At 44.4% G+C, this 15,290-nt stretch overlaps 1 protein-coding gene across 2 annotated transcripts in view; it reads left to right on the forward strand.

The window, feature by feature from the left end:
- Positions 1-564: 564 nt before the first annotated feature.
- Trub1 (TruB pseudouridine synthase family member 1) overlaps positions 565-15,290 on the forward strand; it is a 60,167-nt gene continuing 45,441 nt past the window's right edge. The window contains exons 1-2 of one of the 2 annotated variants that reach the window (XM_076563385.1): positions 567-865; positions 7,262-7,360. In XM_076563385.1, the coding sequence (XP_076419500.1) occupies positions 610-865; positions 7,262-7,360 (355 nt within the window). In that variant the 5' untranslated portion in view covers positions 567-609. Of the gene's footprint in view, positions 866-7,261; positions 7,361-15,290 lie in introns of both variants that reach the window. The other variant, XM_076563386.1, reaches the window with a different exon arrangement.

The raw sequence follows: 15,290 nt of genomic DNA on the forward strand, positions 1-15,290 counted from the left end.
ATACAGTCACTAACGTGTGAGGCATCTGTGATACAGGATGAGGTCTATACGTACCTTGCTCTGCTGAGTGTATATATTCAGATGATTTTTCATTCTAAATGGCAAACCCAAGAGTATGCTACATCAGATAAAACAGTGAGCCAAGCAGAAGGTGAGTCTTCAGAAGCACCAGAAAGTCTTTCAAATTCCATACATATCACACACACACACACACACACACACACACACACACACACACACACACACAGGAATGTGAAGGTAGGGTTTTTTTTGGGGGGGGGGGAGGGGTTCTTTTAGTTGTAGAAGGGTGCCCATGAACAGGAAGTGAGTCCTTCACACCTAAAATTCACAAATTTGGTGTTTGTGTTGGGTACTTTACAACGACAACTCCAATGTACTGCCTCAGGGAACTAAGAGCACTTTAGAAACAGAGATCAAGTGGAGATTCCATCAGAACTCTGAGCTGCCCCAGCAAGCCCATGGCCAGTACCGTGAGGCTATGGACTACAATTCCCAGAAGGCCGCGCGGCACAGCTCGAGAAAGGATGCAGCTCAGGCTCGTGTGTCATCTGTGTGCGCCTCCTGGTAGTGGGTACAGGCTGTGAAAGCATGGCAGCTGCTGAGACAGAGGTGGTGTCATCTCTGATTGCAGCCCCAGCCTCAGACGCTGCAGGAACAGCCGCGAACCCTGCAGCCGTAGCTGCAGCTGCAGTGGTAGCGTCCGGGACCAGATCTCAAGCTCAGGTCTCCAAAGCCGCCCTGGCTGCTAAGCTGATGTCGCTCAACGGCGTGTTCGCCGTGCACAAGCCCAAAGGGCCCACTTCAGCCGAGCTGCTGAATCGGCTGAAGGAGAAGCTGCTGGCAGGTACTGCAGCCCGGGTAGGGACCAGGCTGCGGCGTTCTCCGCCGCAGGGCAAGGACCCTGGGGTTTTTACATTTTACTTTAGTATTTATTTATTTACTTACTGACTTAATTTGCGCGCTCACGGCTCAAGAGAGAAAAAGAGCGACCGTTGAATTAACTTTAGACAGAAACCCCGGGCATCTAGGGTTGGAGTTATCAAGCGCAGACTCTTCCAACAGTGGCCATGTGAGCGCCTCACGGGAAGTATGTGTGTGTAGATTGGGGGCCAACTTGCATACACAAGTTTCCACCCTGATGCTTGCAGCCCAATTTTCTGTGTTTGATCCCTCCCAGGGTTTTTGTTTGGCTCTTGTGAATGAGTCCTACCAAAGGAAACTCGGGTTTGTACTCCCAAGTTGCAAACTTAAAAACATCAAAAATATATTTGAAAAGCCCATAGACCGGGTCAGCTAGGACTTAGAAAGGACATCATTTTCACCTACTAGTGGTCATGAGAATTCGTCTTTTAATCAAATACAGGTTCCTAATCCCCACATTTGCAGAGGTGGTGATTCTGAAGATCTGGGATATTTTTGGGAAATTGCACTCTTAAATAGTTGCTCCAGATTCTAGTGGAAGTACTTTATGGAGCATATTTTGAGGAACATTAAAATAGAAGTTTGTAACACGAATCTTAAAAGGTCGTATTAATAAAAAACTTGGGAGCCAGGTATTGGGGTGACTTCTGAAAGGTCAGAGAAACAGAACAAGCCACATCCAACCTCACCTTGCCAACTTTTCAGCTGATCCTGTTTCCTCAGACTGAAAGCTTCTGAGTCCTCATCTGAATGGATCTCAGCTGTACTGCTGCTAAAAAGCATAAACATTTAAAAGCCTCTAGTTCCTGGTCCTCATACCTCATATACCTTTCTGCTTCCTGCCATCCTGCCATTAAAAGCATGAGTTAGAGATGAGATCTCAAGTAAGACATGAGATCTCAAGTCCTGGGATTAAAGGTGTGTGCCACCACGCCTGGCTCTGTTTCAATGTGGCCTTGAACTCACAGGGATCTGGATTTGTGCCTCCAGAATGCTAGGATTAAAGGCGTGTGCTACCACTGCCTAACCTCTATGTTTAATATAGTGGCTCTTCTGTTCTCTGACCCCTAGATAAGTTTATTGGGGTGCACAATATATCAACCACAGAAGTTGGCCATTTTTCTAAGCATTCTTCCTGTTGATTCATGTGCACTGGGAAAATATTAGAAAAGCATAGTTCATCAGCCCAGTAGATAATTTAAAATCGTGGCATTAACATCAAACAAACAAAAAACTTTAGTTTTGTTTTGCATGTGCATATGTGTGTAGTGTGCATGGATGTGCCCCCCTCTGTGTCTCTCTGTCTCTGTCTCTCTGTGTGTGTGTCTCTTTCTGTCTCTGTCTCTGTGTCTCTGTCTCTCTCTCTCTGTGTAGGTCAAAGGTGATGATGGCCATCTTCAGAGAAGGCTTTCCATCTTACATGTTGAGGCAGAGTACCTCTCTTGAACTCAGCTTGCTCCAGGGAACAACCAGCCTGGCTCTCTCACACTGGATATCAGACAGGCTCCAATGCCACATGGTATTCATGTGGGTGCTGGACGTCCAAACTCTGGTCCTCGTGATTGTATCTCGAGCACTTTACCCTATGGACAATCCCCAGTTCCGAAGCCTTGGTTTTACCTGATTCTCACGTTAAGCTGCATCTTTGCCGTCCTGTAGAGACACAAAGATGAACAGTGGCTTTATGTTACTGGGCTTACAGTCCTGTGATTTCTGCAGGCTTTAGTCATAAAAAAAGATGTAAGTTGTTGTGGGCTCCCAGCTCCGCACTCCGATCTCCAGGTAAGCTTTATTTGTTAGAGCACAAACAAAATATCACCACAAGCCTCGCCTGTCTTGGTACTAATATAGAAACTTTTTACATTGCTCAGTGTCTCCTGGAAGACTTCATCTATTTTGTTTGTTTTGAGATAGGCCTGCCTTGAACTCATTATGTAGTCAAGGGTAGCCTGGAACTCACAGTGATCCTCCTGACTCAGCTCTTCAATGTGAGACTTACAGGTGTGCACCTCCATAACCAATTTTAAATTGTTTTTTAGACATGGACCCAAACTATTCTGATAGGAATTTGCTAATTATAACAGGTAAAATGCAGATTTAAATGTCTGTTGACAAATAGGTACATTCTTCCAGATGCTAAATGCTGGTGTTGCACCTGCTCATTTGTTAACTGTGACGGTTGACTTTGATTGGCAGCTCAAAATAGCCTAGAATTCCCTGGGAAGAGAACTTCAGTAAGGGAGAGGGGTTATCTCTATTGGGTTGGCTGTGGGCATGCTGAAGAGGGATTTAATTATGTCACTGATAATGCTAGGACATTGAGTTTTCTTTATATGCTATTTTCTGTCAGAGGATATTAGTGGTGATATTTCATTTGTGCAACCCAATAAAGCTTATCTGAGGATCAAAGGAAAAAGCCAGCCACTATAGTAAACATAGAAGTCAGGCAATGGTAGCACATTCCTTTAATCTTATCATTCGGGAGGCAGGGATCTGTCTGGATCTTTGTGAGTTCAAGGTCACACTGGGAACAGAGCCAGGCATGGTGGCACATGCCTTAAATTCCAACACTAGTTAACCATAAAGGTTTGGAGGTCTGTACAGACAGACAGGAAGTGACAGAGCTGGGCAGAAAGAGGAAGTGATGTAGCTGGACAGAGAAAGCAAATGAGATAGTGTGGTGGTATTGTGTTCCCCAAAATATTATGCACCCTAATAAACTTATCTGGGGTCAAAGAACAGAATAGCCACTAGATATAGAGGCTAGAAAATGGTGGCACTCACACCTTTAATCCTAGCATTCCAGAGGCATGGATCTCTGTGAATTCAAGGCCACATTAGAAACAGCCAGGCATGGTGACACACGCTTTTAATTCCAAGAAGTGAGCCTTTAATCCCAGGGAGTGATGGCAGGAAGCAGAAAGGTAAATAAGGCATGAAAACCAGGAACTAGAAGCATTTGGCTGGTTAAGCTTTCAGCCTTTGGAACAGCAGTTCAGCTGAGATTCATTCTGGATGAGGACTCAGAGGCCTCCAGTCTGAGGAAACAGGATCAGCTGAGGAACTGGCAAGGTGAGGTAGCTGAGGCTTGTTCTGTCTCTCTGATCTTCCAGCATTCACCCCAATAACTGGCCTCAGGTTTGATTTTATTAATAAGACCTCTAAGATTCCTGCGACAAGATAGCAGAACAGAAAGGCATATAGGTGTGAGTATACAGGAAGTAGGTCTCTCTTTTGGAAGCTGAGCGTCACTAAGGTGAGGGTGGCTTGTGGCTTTTCCTATTCCTCCGATCTCAGGTTTTAACCCTGATATCTGGCTCTGGGTTTCTTATTAATAAGACTGTTTAGCAATTCATCTACAGATACTGAACTAAGGAATTGCATCAAAGGGAGTGCTGTGGTGTTTTTAGGAGTTTTGTTTTTTTCTTCAGAGATGTATTGCTTTCATCTGGCCTGGTTTGTCAGTAAACCAGCTTTTTTGACCAGAGATTAGCATTCTTAGGGAAGCTTTTCATAGCATCGAAACTCTCAAGTTTCTTAGTTACACTTCATTAGGACTGGTTGTCTCGAGGCTGTCACTAGGCTGGTTTCTGGACAGCATCATGGAGATGCTGGCCTCCTTCTTCCCTCCTTGTCTACAGTGCTTGTCATTGGGCTATTCTGTTTATCCATATTAGCTAAACTGTGCCTCCCAAATGCCATCCTGACTCCCGTCAGAATCGCCTTGCAAGCTACTTAATGATAGCACATTGTGACCTTCCCAGGTCTGACAAACACTGGTTCCCTCTTGGTCAGCAGCCATAGGCTCTTAGTAGACATTCTCCGCCTGTCCTTGCATTGATTTCCGCCACTGTAGGGTCCCTTCTCTTCTATGACTTTGAACCTTCCAAGGCCTGAAGCATACTAAGTTTTCATAGTTAGAAAGGAACTTACGTGGTCATCCAGAAACACTCATTGAATATTTGGTTTAGAAGAGTGAACAAAATTTCAGAAGTGTGGCAGAGACGTTATGTGTGTAAGTTAGAGATAAATTTGGCCTCAGACAAGGTGCTTGGATTTATGAGATGTTCATACTGTGAGGACACTCAAGTTGGAAATACCAAGAGTTCCCTAATGTGTTTTTGTAACACTGACAGAGATCCACGATGCACTGGAAGGTGAAGCATTTGAAGTCCAGGCCTAATCTTTGAGAAGTGGTTCTCAACCCTCCTAATGCTTCAACCTTTTAATACAGATCCTCATGTTGTGGTGACCCCCAACATGAGGGGGTCATAAAATTATTTTTGTTGCTACTTCATAGCTGTAGTTTTTCTACTGTTGTGAGTCATAAGTAAATATCTGATATGCAGGGTCTCTGATATGTGACCCCTGTGAAAGGGTTGTTCAATTTCCAAAAGGGTCTCGACCCACAGGGTGAGAACCACTTCCTCAGAGGCTCCTGTTGCTTCAGTCATGTTCCTCCACGTGTGGTGACATTATAGCCTGAGTGACACTGGGACTGTATGCCTGATCTGGAGATTCTGAACCAGTGGGATGGGAGTCATGCAGTGAGGCTGGCTGACCCAGCACAGCCCCCTGAATGTCCATCTGTCTTCTCCACTCCCACTGCTGCCGGCTTTCTCCTTGTCTCTGCCCTGCCCTCTTCTCATTTCCTGTCATGTTTCCTGTCCCCTGGTGTCAGTGGCTATAAAGTAAGTTAGATGTGCTGAGGGACAGGGTACAGGTATGACGGTTGTCATAATGGCGGGCATGTGACATGAGCTGGGTTAGGATCCTTATTTTTTCTTTTTATTAAACACATGGGTTTGCATCAGGTCCTCTGTGTATATTATGGCTGCCAGCTTGGTGTTATTGTGGGAGTCCTAACAGTGGGAGCAGTGTATCTCTGACTCGTTTGCCTGCTCCTGGGATTCTTTTCTTCCTATTGGGTTGCCTTGTCCTGACTCCATATGAGGGCTTTTACCTTGTCTTATTGTATCTCGGAGGCCTGCTCTTTTCTGAAGAGAAATGGAGGGAAAGTGGATCTGGGGGAGAGGGGAGATGGGGGAGTAGGAGGAGGGAAACAGTGGTTGGGATGTATTATGTGAGAGAAGAACCCATTTTCAATAAAACAGTGCGTCAGAAATCCAGCGGCAACTTAGCTGCTCTGTACTTGTCCTTACGCTTTCTCTGAGATTAGTTTCTTTAGTGAACTGAAAGTTTTGATCATGAGGGCAACAAATAAAACTAGCTCAAGAACTCAGTGTAGAATCAGCCCTGTGTGAGATGTGCTTTCAAGGTTAGCAAGCAGCAGGGAAGGACAGGAAACTGAAAACATTTAGAGATGTTAGCTGAGGGTTTTTAAAAGTAGCAGAAGTGCCCAAACCAGCTTATTGTCATTTTCTAACTACAGGGGCATTACTAGAATTCACTGAGTTAGCCTAAATATTGACACGCTTAAGACTGTTTTTCCTGGGGCTGGAAAAATGGTTCATCAGTTAAGAACTTTGGCTCCTCTTCCCGAGAACTCAGGTTCTATTCCCAGCATCCACTGGGGTCTCATGTCTGTCTGTAACTCTAGTTCTTGGGGCTCTGATGCCCTCTGCTGGCCTCCTTGGGCACTGCATGTATGTGGTACCCAGCTATACATGCAACCAAAGCATCCATAAACAGCAAACAAATAAATAGGTAAATAAATAAGAATTTTTTTCATAAAAAATTAGTTCTAGTTTCTAGTTGACCAATTTTGAAGTACTGTTCTTTTGTTTAGGAAGTGTCCATACATTTGTGTGTGTGGATGTGGATACCTGTGTGTGGAGGTCAGAGGTCACCCTGAGGTGTCATTCCTCAGGCACCATCCACACTATTTTGAGACAAGGTCTCTCACTGGCCTGGAACTCACCAAGTAGATGTCTTTGAGACCTGCCTGTCTCCCCTTGCTCAGCTCTGTGATTATAAATTCATGTCACCACGCCCAGTTTTTTCTTCCGTGTGTGTCCTGCGGATTGAAGGAAGGCTTCATGCGTGAGTGGTAAGCCCTTTACCAGCTGAGCTATTCCCGGGCCCGGCTATACATTTTCTGTTGTTCTGATTTTTGAGACAGGGTCTCATGCATCCTTGGCTAGCCTGGAACTCACTATGTAGACCACCCTGGCCTCAAACTCATTGTTAAAGGCACGCACCACCCATTCAGCTTGCTACACATTTTAAAATCTGGTTTGCTAGTTGGGTGGGCCTGGCCTCACATTTGCACTGTGTTAGTTTGACGAGGTCGTCTTCTCATCCACATCCCCCCTGACTTACCTGGTAATTACTCTTTTCACCCCAATTACTCTCGTAGAAGCTGGAATGCCAACTCCAGAATGGAACAAGAGGCAAAAGCAGACACTGAAAATTGGACATGGAGGGACACTGGACAGTGCTGCTCAAGGTGTTCTGGGTAAGCGACATGGAGGAAGTTTATTGGCACTCTCCTTTGATACCAGGAATGCTCGGTGAATGCGGATTAAATCATGACGCCCGGCTCCTCAGCACACCTTGGAAGTTCTAGTTGTACTGTACTTGCAGTGCTTCTTGTAGGAAGCCCTTGAGTGGTGCAAAGCAGACAGCACCACACAGCACACAGCACACAAAACAAAGCACACAGCACCACACAGCACACAGCACACAAAACAAAGCACACAGCACCACACAGCACACAGCACACAGCACCACACAGCACACAGCACACAGCACCACATAGCACACAGCACACAGCACCACACAGCACCACACAGCACACAGCACACAGCACCACACAGCACCACACACACAGCACACAGCACACAGCACCACACAGCACACAGCACACAGCACCACACAGCACACAGCACCACACAGCACCACACAGCACACAGCACACAGCACCACACAGCACCACACACACAGCACACAGCACACAGCACCACACAGCACACAGCACCACACACACAGCACACAGCAACACACAGCACACAGCACACACCACACAGCACACAGCATACAGCACCACACAGCACACAGCACACAGCACACAGCACCACACAGCACCACAGCACCACACAGCACACAGCACCACACAGCACACAGCACACAGCACACAGCACACAGCACCACACAGCACCACAGCACCACACAGCACACAGCACCACACAGCACACAGCACACAGCACCACACAGCACACAGCACCACACAGCACACAGCACCACACGGCACACGGCACACAGCACACAGCACCACACAGCACACAGCACCACACAGCACACAGCACCACACAGCACCACAGCACCACACAGCACCACACAGCACCACAGCACCACACAGCACACAGCACCACACAGCACACACCACACAGCACACACCACATAGCACCACACAGCACACAGCACCACACAGTACCATCACCTCTTCTGTGTGTGCACAGGGTTTTGAACAAAGCTTTGAATCTGAGTAGAACAGTTAACACACCAGGTATGAAACCATTTTGTTTAGAAAGCTGTGGATGTGGCTGCCGTCTGTGGACCTGTTTTGTAGGAACTGTTTCCTCCCTTTCCTCTGTCATACACATGGTTTGCTGTTTGACTCTGGACTTCTGTTTCCTTCTAGGAATCTGGAACTCTGTGCTACCTACCGCATAGGCACGGGGCCTGGGTGACCATTTCCCAATGCCAAATCAGGTGTTCGGTGCTGTGTTTCTGACATGTTTCCCCAAGAGAAGCACTCTATGTGTGATGTTGCATTTCAGCATTGTTGTTGAAAGAGCAAGCCAAGTATCTCCCCTCAGCAGGAGGGGAGAGGTTGAGGGAGCTGGAGTGGGATTTCTCCAGTCTTTCCCTGGAACATCCTTGCTATGTCAGGAACTCTGTGAGTCATAAATATACTACAAATAACAAATCCTATCTGTTTGTTGGTCTTTGGGCATGGGATAGTTGTGGGGCTACTGACAAGGTGTGGTGCAGCTTTGGGGCATTGCTGTATCTAATATAATCTCAGATTAGTACTTTTTAGAACATAAACCTGACAGTTCTTGAGGGAAAGCCATTTGTTTCTCACAGAGTTTTATAGGTTTAATTGCTTGTGGAAGAAAACTTGGTAGTATTGACTGAGAGGAGAAAAATCATTTGTCCTTTTAATTTCTTGTTTTGAAACTCTGGAAGAAGTTCTGAAGTCTTCTCTTTATGGACAGACTGTTAAGGTGTGTATCCTTAGGTTAGTTATATTTGAAAACTTTCTGAGATTGTATCTGTAGGCACAGGAATGTATAGACTGGGCCTCCCATCACTTCCATCCCCATGTATTAGAAACAGACCTTTATTGCTTTACAGGATACTTTACTTGATTTAACCCGCCTGCCGTTGCTCCCTGAGTGCTAGTTAAAGGCTGTCCACAGTGCCTGGTCCCCGAATGCTAGCTAAAGCCTGCCCCCAATGCCTGGCCCCATAAAAGCTTTTTTAAAAGAATAAAATAAAAGTGCTGATGAACAGGGGAGGCTGCACAAGAAATTGAGGGCCTTCCCTTTGGTTCATCTAAAGCCAGAATCTGTCCTGGGGGTGGGGTTCAGGTGAATGTGTAGATGAAGCACAATCCTAATTAGTCTTAACAATAAATACCTGGAGTCTGATATTGAGGATGAAGGCTGAAAGATCAGAGAAGCAGCCACTCGAGAGACTTCTGACCTCTAGGAATCCTCAGACTAAATGGGCTGGAGATCCTGTCTCCTCCTGCTTTGTATTCCTGTTTCCATCTCCCAAGTGCTTGGATCAATTTCTTGTATCCCAAGGTGGCCTTGAACTCCTGATCTTCCTGCTTCCTCCTCCCAAGTACTGGGATTAAAGGTGTGTGCCACCGCTGCCTCGATGGTTAACTAGTGGCTAACTCTGCCCTCTGATTGCCAGGTAAACTTTGTCAGAACACAAACAAAATATCACACAATATTTCCCCCTTTTTGTCTAAACAAAAAGCACAGGTTTTAACTAACATAGAAAAACTATATGCAAAAAGTACAATAACTATATACAAATATATACAGGCAATAATTACATTAAGAATGTCTAGTCCACTAGCATTTGGCAAATTCAGAGAAAATACTCCATTATCTATCCTATCTTGGTGAGTCTAAAGTGTTGTACCTAATTCACTTTCTATCCTAACTTGCATTACCAACCCAAAACTATCTTTTTATGTCTTTCAACCTTATACACTTTACACCTCTTTTGTGAGTGTCTTTTCTGAGATGGGTAACAAGGAAAATTATAACTATGACTATCTGGTCTTCAGCTCCATCAGAGATGTGAGAAGGATATAATAGTACCTGAGTAAACAGGAAGTACAGAGCAAACAACTTCCAAAAATAAGAAATGACAGAAACAGCTGGCTGCCTGGACAGTCACCCAGGGTTCCTCTGTAATGTTGGGGCATCCATCTTCTGCCTGCAGGCCTAGCATATCTGACAGACTTTCTGAGAAGCAGGATTGTAGAAGGACTGTTCTACCTTGTCTTGGCAAAGTTCAGCAGTCCTTTCTTTTGTGTCCTGCTTGTCCACTTTGGACAGCATACTGTCGGCAGTCGAGGCAAGGGCAGTTTCTTGCCTAGTGGCTAACTTTTGCTACAAAGAAAGTAAAGTCTTTATGGAGTTTCTTTGATGCCCATCATCTTCTGTGAAGTTGATTGGTGCTGCCAGGAACAAACATGTCTCATTGTCATAAAAAAAGAACCTTATGTTATTAAAACATAAACGCTATATATATTTTGTAGATCTCTGAAGTGTTTGAAGACCATATGACTATCTAAAATATATTTCTATTTGACTTTGAAAACATACCTAACATGACTGCAAGTTTGATTGTAATAGGTGACTAACTACTAACCTGCATTTCTTTATTATCCTAAATAGTTTATAATAACTTTCAAGGACTAGAAATTTGAGGTACAAATTTGAGGTACAATACCTTGAACAAGATTAGAAACATGTACAGTACATTCTAACCAAAATAACTTTAAATTTGTATGAATATACAAAAACCCATATCAATGTAAAATATTTAAAACTAGAAGTTGCTTTATTGGTTTAAAAATAGATTCAATAATCTACTTTTTTATCCTATGCTGTAGATGATTGATTGATAAATAAAATGCTGATTGGCCAGTAGCCAGGCAGGAAGTATAGGCGGGACAAAGAGAGAGGAGAAGTTGGGAAGTAGAAGGCAGAGGGGAGGAGACGCCAGCCTGCTGTCCAGGGAGCATCATGTAAAGGCAGCAGGTAAAGCCACGGAACACGTGGCGACATATAGATGAACAGAAATGAGCTGAGTTTAAGTGTAAGAGCTAGTCAGTGGTAGGCCTGAGCTAATGGTCGAGCAGTTTAATTACTATGAGCTTCTGAGTGATTATTTTATAAGCAGTTGTGGGGTCTGTGGGGCTGGGCAGGACCTGAGAAAACTCCAGCTTCAACAGTCCTATTTCTATATCACCCTTTTTTCTTTTTATGACAAGACCCCTGAATCTCATCTCCTTAGTTCAGCTTTTTTCCTGACCATGACCAATAACAACTTGTAACCAACCATCCTAAATGATAACAAATATCCATAACTCAATGAATGACTCAAAGCCACCCTCCCCACCTCTTGGGAATGTGGGCATCATGTTCTTAAAATTACATCCTGCTCTCTTGGGGTGTTGGCATCTTTAGGGGACCCTGAAAAAAAATGAGATAATTGTGAAGCCCTGGGAGAGCCACACACATGCAGACTTGATTTCCTGTGACTGACAGTTGTGTTTTCTGTGGTTTATGTACTGTTGTTTCCCTTAGATCAGGCCTCTGCTTCCCCCACTAAGTCACTCAGCTGTCCTGTCGTTCCCTCCGTGCCTCTGTGACTTTCCTACCTTCTTTCTCCCTTTCTCGATTTCACTTTTCCATTCTTCCATATCTTGACTCTGCTCTTGCGTCATGTCATATGGGGCAGCTTTTATTCTGCATTTTAGAGACGGTGCTCTTCTTTGTATTAATGGTACAGATTCAAGATATAATGTAAAAAGTAAATTTGAAAGAAAAATAAAGATTTTAAATATATATGCATCTATAAATATATACATGTATGTGTTATGTATGTATATATACATATATTTGTGTGTATGTATATGAGAGTGCAAAACGAACTAATATAAGAGCTGTTGCCTGGAGTTGTCTTGTCTTCATCTCTAGAACCCCTCAGCATGTCAGGTTATGTCACAAGGGGCAGCCAGAGTTAATGCTGCTGATCAGATGACTTCATAAGATTACCCTGAAATTTCCAGGTAAGCCCCGTGAACATCTTTGAAAGTCCAAGAGGCACAAGGAAGTAGACATGGCAGTGGGGGCCACAGTGGTGTGGCTGCTGGCTCTGAAGGAGAGGGGCCACAGCCAAGACTGTGAGCAGCCTCTAGGAGCTGGGAAGCTTTAGCTGTGGCTTCTCCCTGGGACCACAGAAGCAGCACAGTCATGTCGGACCCCAGAGCTTGTTTTAAATTGGTATGTAATCATTGTCATAGCCCATTGTCACCTGCTTTAGATTTCTGGCCTGAGACCCATAAACTAGGGCACTGGGTGGCTTTAGGCCACATGCACAGTTTGTGACAGGAGCAGGAAGCTAACCCACATGTCATCACCAGCCCCTTACATGGAGACTAATTCTCTTCTAATCACTTTAAACAGGTAGGTTAGCTTTACAGGTTATAAAGCACTGTGGAGAATTTCAGAAATATTACAAACTGTATTTCTCTTAGCTCTCTATTCATGCATATTTTCATTTACTTTTTATTTTATGTCTCTGAGTGATGCCAGGAGAGGGTGTTAGATCCTCTGGAATTAGAGTTGTGGTTGGTTACAAGCTGTTATGGGGGTGCTGGGAGCTGAACCCAGGTCTGCTGGAAGCACAGCCAGAGCTCTTAACCACAGAGCCATCTCTCCAGTCCCTGCCCAGGCCTCTTCTAAAACTGAGCTCTGCTGTGTGTTTTTCTATCCTTTTTTTCAGTTAACAGAAATAATTTTCATGATAGTTTAAAAAACTTCGCAAACACTTTGTAAACATTATTTTTCATGTCTACATAATAGTAAAAATACAGTTGTGTGATCATTTCTCAAGCCGAGGTGACTGAGGTCATTAGCAGAGCTGTTTTGTAGGGCTGGTTTTGTTAGGAGCATCTTTCTGAATAGGCTCTTTCTTTTGCTTTGATTACTAAGTGATTCCTAGGACTGTAATGGTTCTGCTCGAGACAGTGTTACAGAATTAGGTGAACAACTGTGAAACCTTCCAAGGGTAGAAAGCTTTGGAAATGCTCTCACCTGTCCACAGATGGAGTCCCACTTTATAACTAGAGATTGGTGCTGGGATGTGACATGGGCTTTGAGATATAGGATTTTTTTTATTGTTTTTAAGAAAACATTTCAGTGAACATAGAAAATTTAGAAAATAGAATAGTAATTGTGAGAAGACCCCTTATTTTACCCACCTGCTGTGGAATAATCCTTCTGTACATTGTGAAAATGTGTTGCTCTCATTGTTAATAAAAAGCTGATTGGCTGATAGCTAGGCAGGATTTCGGGGCAGAAGGAATGCTGGGAAGCAGAAGGGTAGAGTCTGAGAAGTTCCGAGCCAGGCGCAGAAGAAGCAACATGGGAAGTTCATAGATGAGGAAAACGAGCCTCAGGAGAGACACAGAGAGAAGTAAGATGAGCATGCCATGTTGAAAGAAGGTACTGCCATGTGGCAGAGAGTAGATAAGAAATATGGTTTAATTTAAATTTAAGAGTTAGCTATTAACAAGCCTGAGCTATCAGCTGAGCATTTATAATTAATAAGTCTCTGAGTGGTTATTTGGGAGCGGCTGCTGGGACACAGAGGAACACTGCCTACATTCCACATTTCTCAGGCCATGTGTCTGCTTTCCTATAACTGCAGTTTCTCTTATCTCCTGTACTGACTTTTCTAGGTTCAACTGAGACTCTTCTTCTACACTCGAGGGCTGACCTCTTAACGTCTGGCAACATTTGTCTCCCTGTTAGGATGTAACTGATGGCTAAAGCCAAGTCTTACTCAGTTCTGCACCTATACAATAAGTACAAAATAGGATTTTGCATGATCAAATGCAAGTGCAGGCCTTGGTGGAGAGTTACCACCAAGTAAAACTGCAAAATCCATCCCTTGACTCTTCATTCAGCCCTTCTTGAAAGAGCTGCTCTTCCTAGATACCACTGCTGGACCAGCATTCTCCAAATTCTGCCTCCACTAACTTCCTCAATTTTTCGCCTTGGTTCTTCTTGAATATTAAATGAGAGGGTTAATCTGAGTGACTCTCAAGTTTCTCCTTGAAATTCCAGCATTCTAGACCATCTGATTAGGCTGGAAGCTGTTGTCATAGTATAGCATGTAGCCGAGTTAAAATCACCATGTTAACCTGCTTGAAGGCTGATGAACCCACTGCCCCACTCGTGTGTCTGAGAATTTGCAGTTTGTCCCTTTAGAACATGCTTCTCTCCCACACATTCCCTGCCAACTTACTCCACTTGCTGTGCTGATTGAAGCCTTCTCTGGCCTTGGCTTTCTGGGTGTCCTCCTTGTCACCTCCCCCAGTGGCTCCTCTCTCTGTTCATGTTGACACTTATATACACTACCACATGTCAGTTAGCATTCTTCACCCATTCATTGGGACAACAGTTTTAAGCACTGTGATTTCTCCCTGTTTGTATTTTGCTTCCCCTGAGAACACAAGCTTCAAAGTCAGAAATAGTTCTCTGCCTTCTTCCTTGTCCTCTCAGGACTGTGGACGCATGGAGTAGCTGTTCAAAATGTATTGACCAGGGATTCATCTGCATGTGGTCAATTATCAAATCTTGGTTGCTATTATACAAAGTGTTTGCCCCATCAGCGTTAGCAAGTGCTGCCATTTGAAGAATCCTGAGCTCTTCAGAGCCACTGAAGGCAGGTGGCCTTTTATCTTAGATCTTGAACTATTACGATTCTCCTTACAGGTAAAGGACCAATCCTAGTGAGTGGCATGGGCATTCAGAGGGGTCTGGGGTATGAATGAGTTGAGACTTGAGCTATATTTTGAAGGTTGAACTTTGAATACTGTGGAGCTGGGACTTGTGAGTTGGGCCTCATGAAGGTTTGTTGTGAACTTTGTGGTGTGCACAGTGAGGGTTTCAGAAACAGTTATGAAGTGATCTAGATTAGGAAAGGAAGGCTGGGGGGTAGGTAGATGTGCAGTGATTGGATGTGGGTGGCAGGGTGAGGAGAACACGCAGTTTGGTTTGAACTTCAACTCCACCTTGTGTTTCTTGAGCTGTGAAAAGGTGGCCAACATTCTTAGTCTC

This window comes from Peromyscus maniculatus, chromosome 1 (assembly GCF_049852395.1).
Source record: "Peromyscus maniculatus bairdii isolate BWxNUB_F1_BW_parent chromosome 1, HU_Pman_BW_mat_3.1, whole genome shotgun sequence".
In the NCBI taxonomy this organism is placed as follows: Eukaryota; Metazoa; Chordata; class Mammalia; order Rodentia; family Cricetidae; genus Peromyscus; species Peromyscus maniculatus.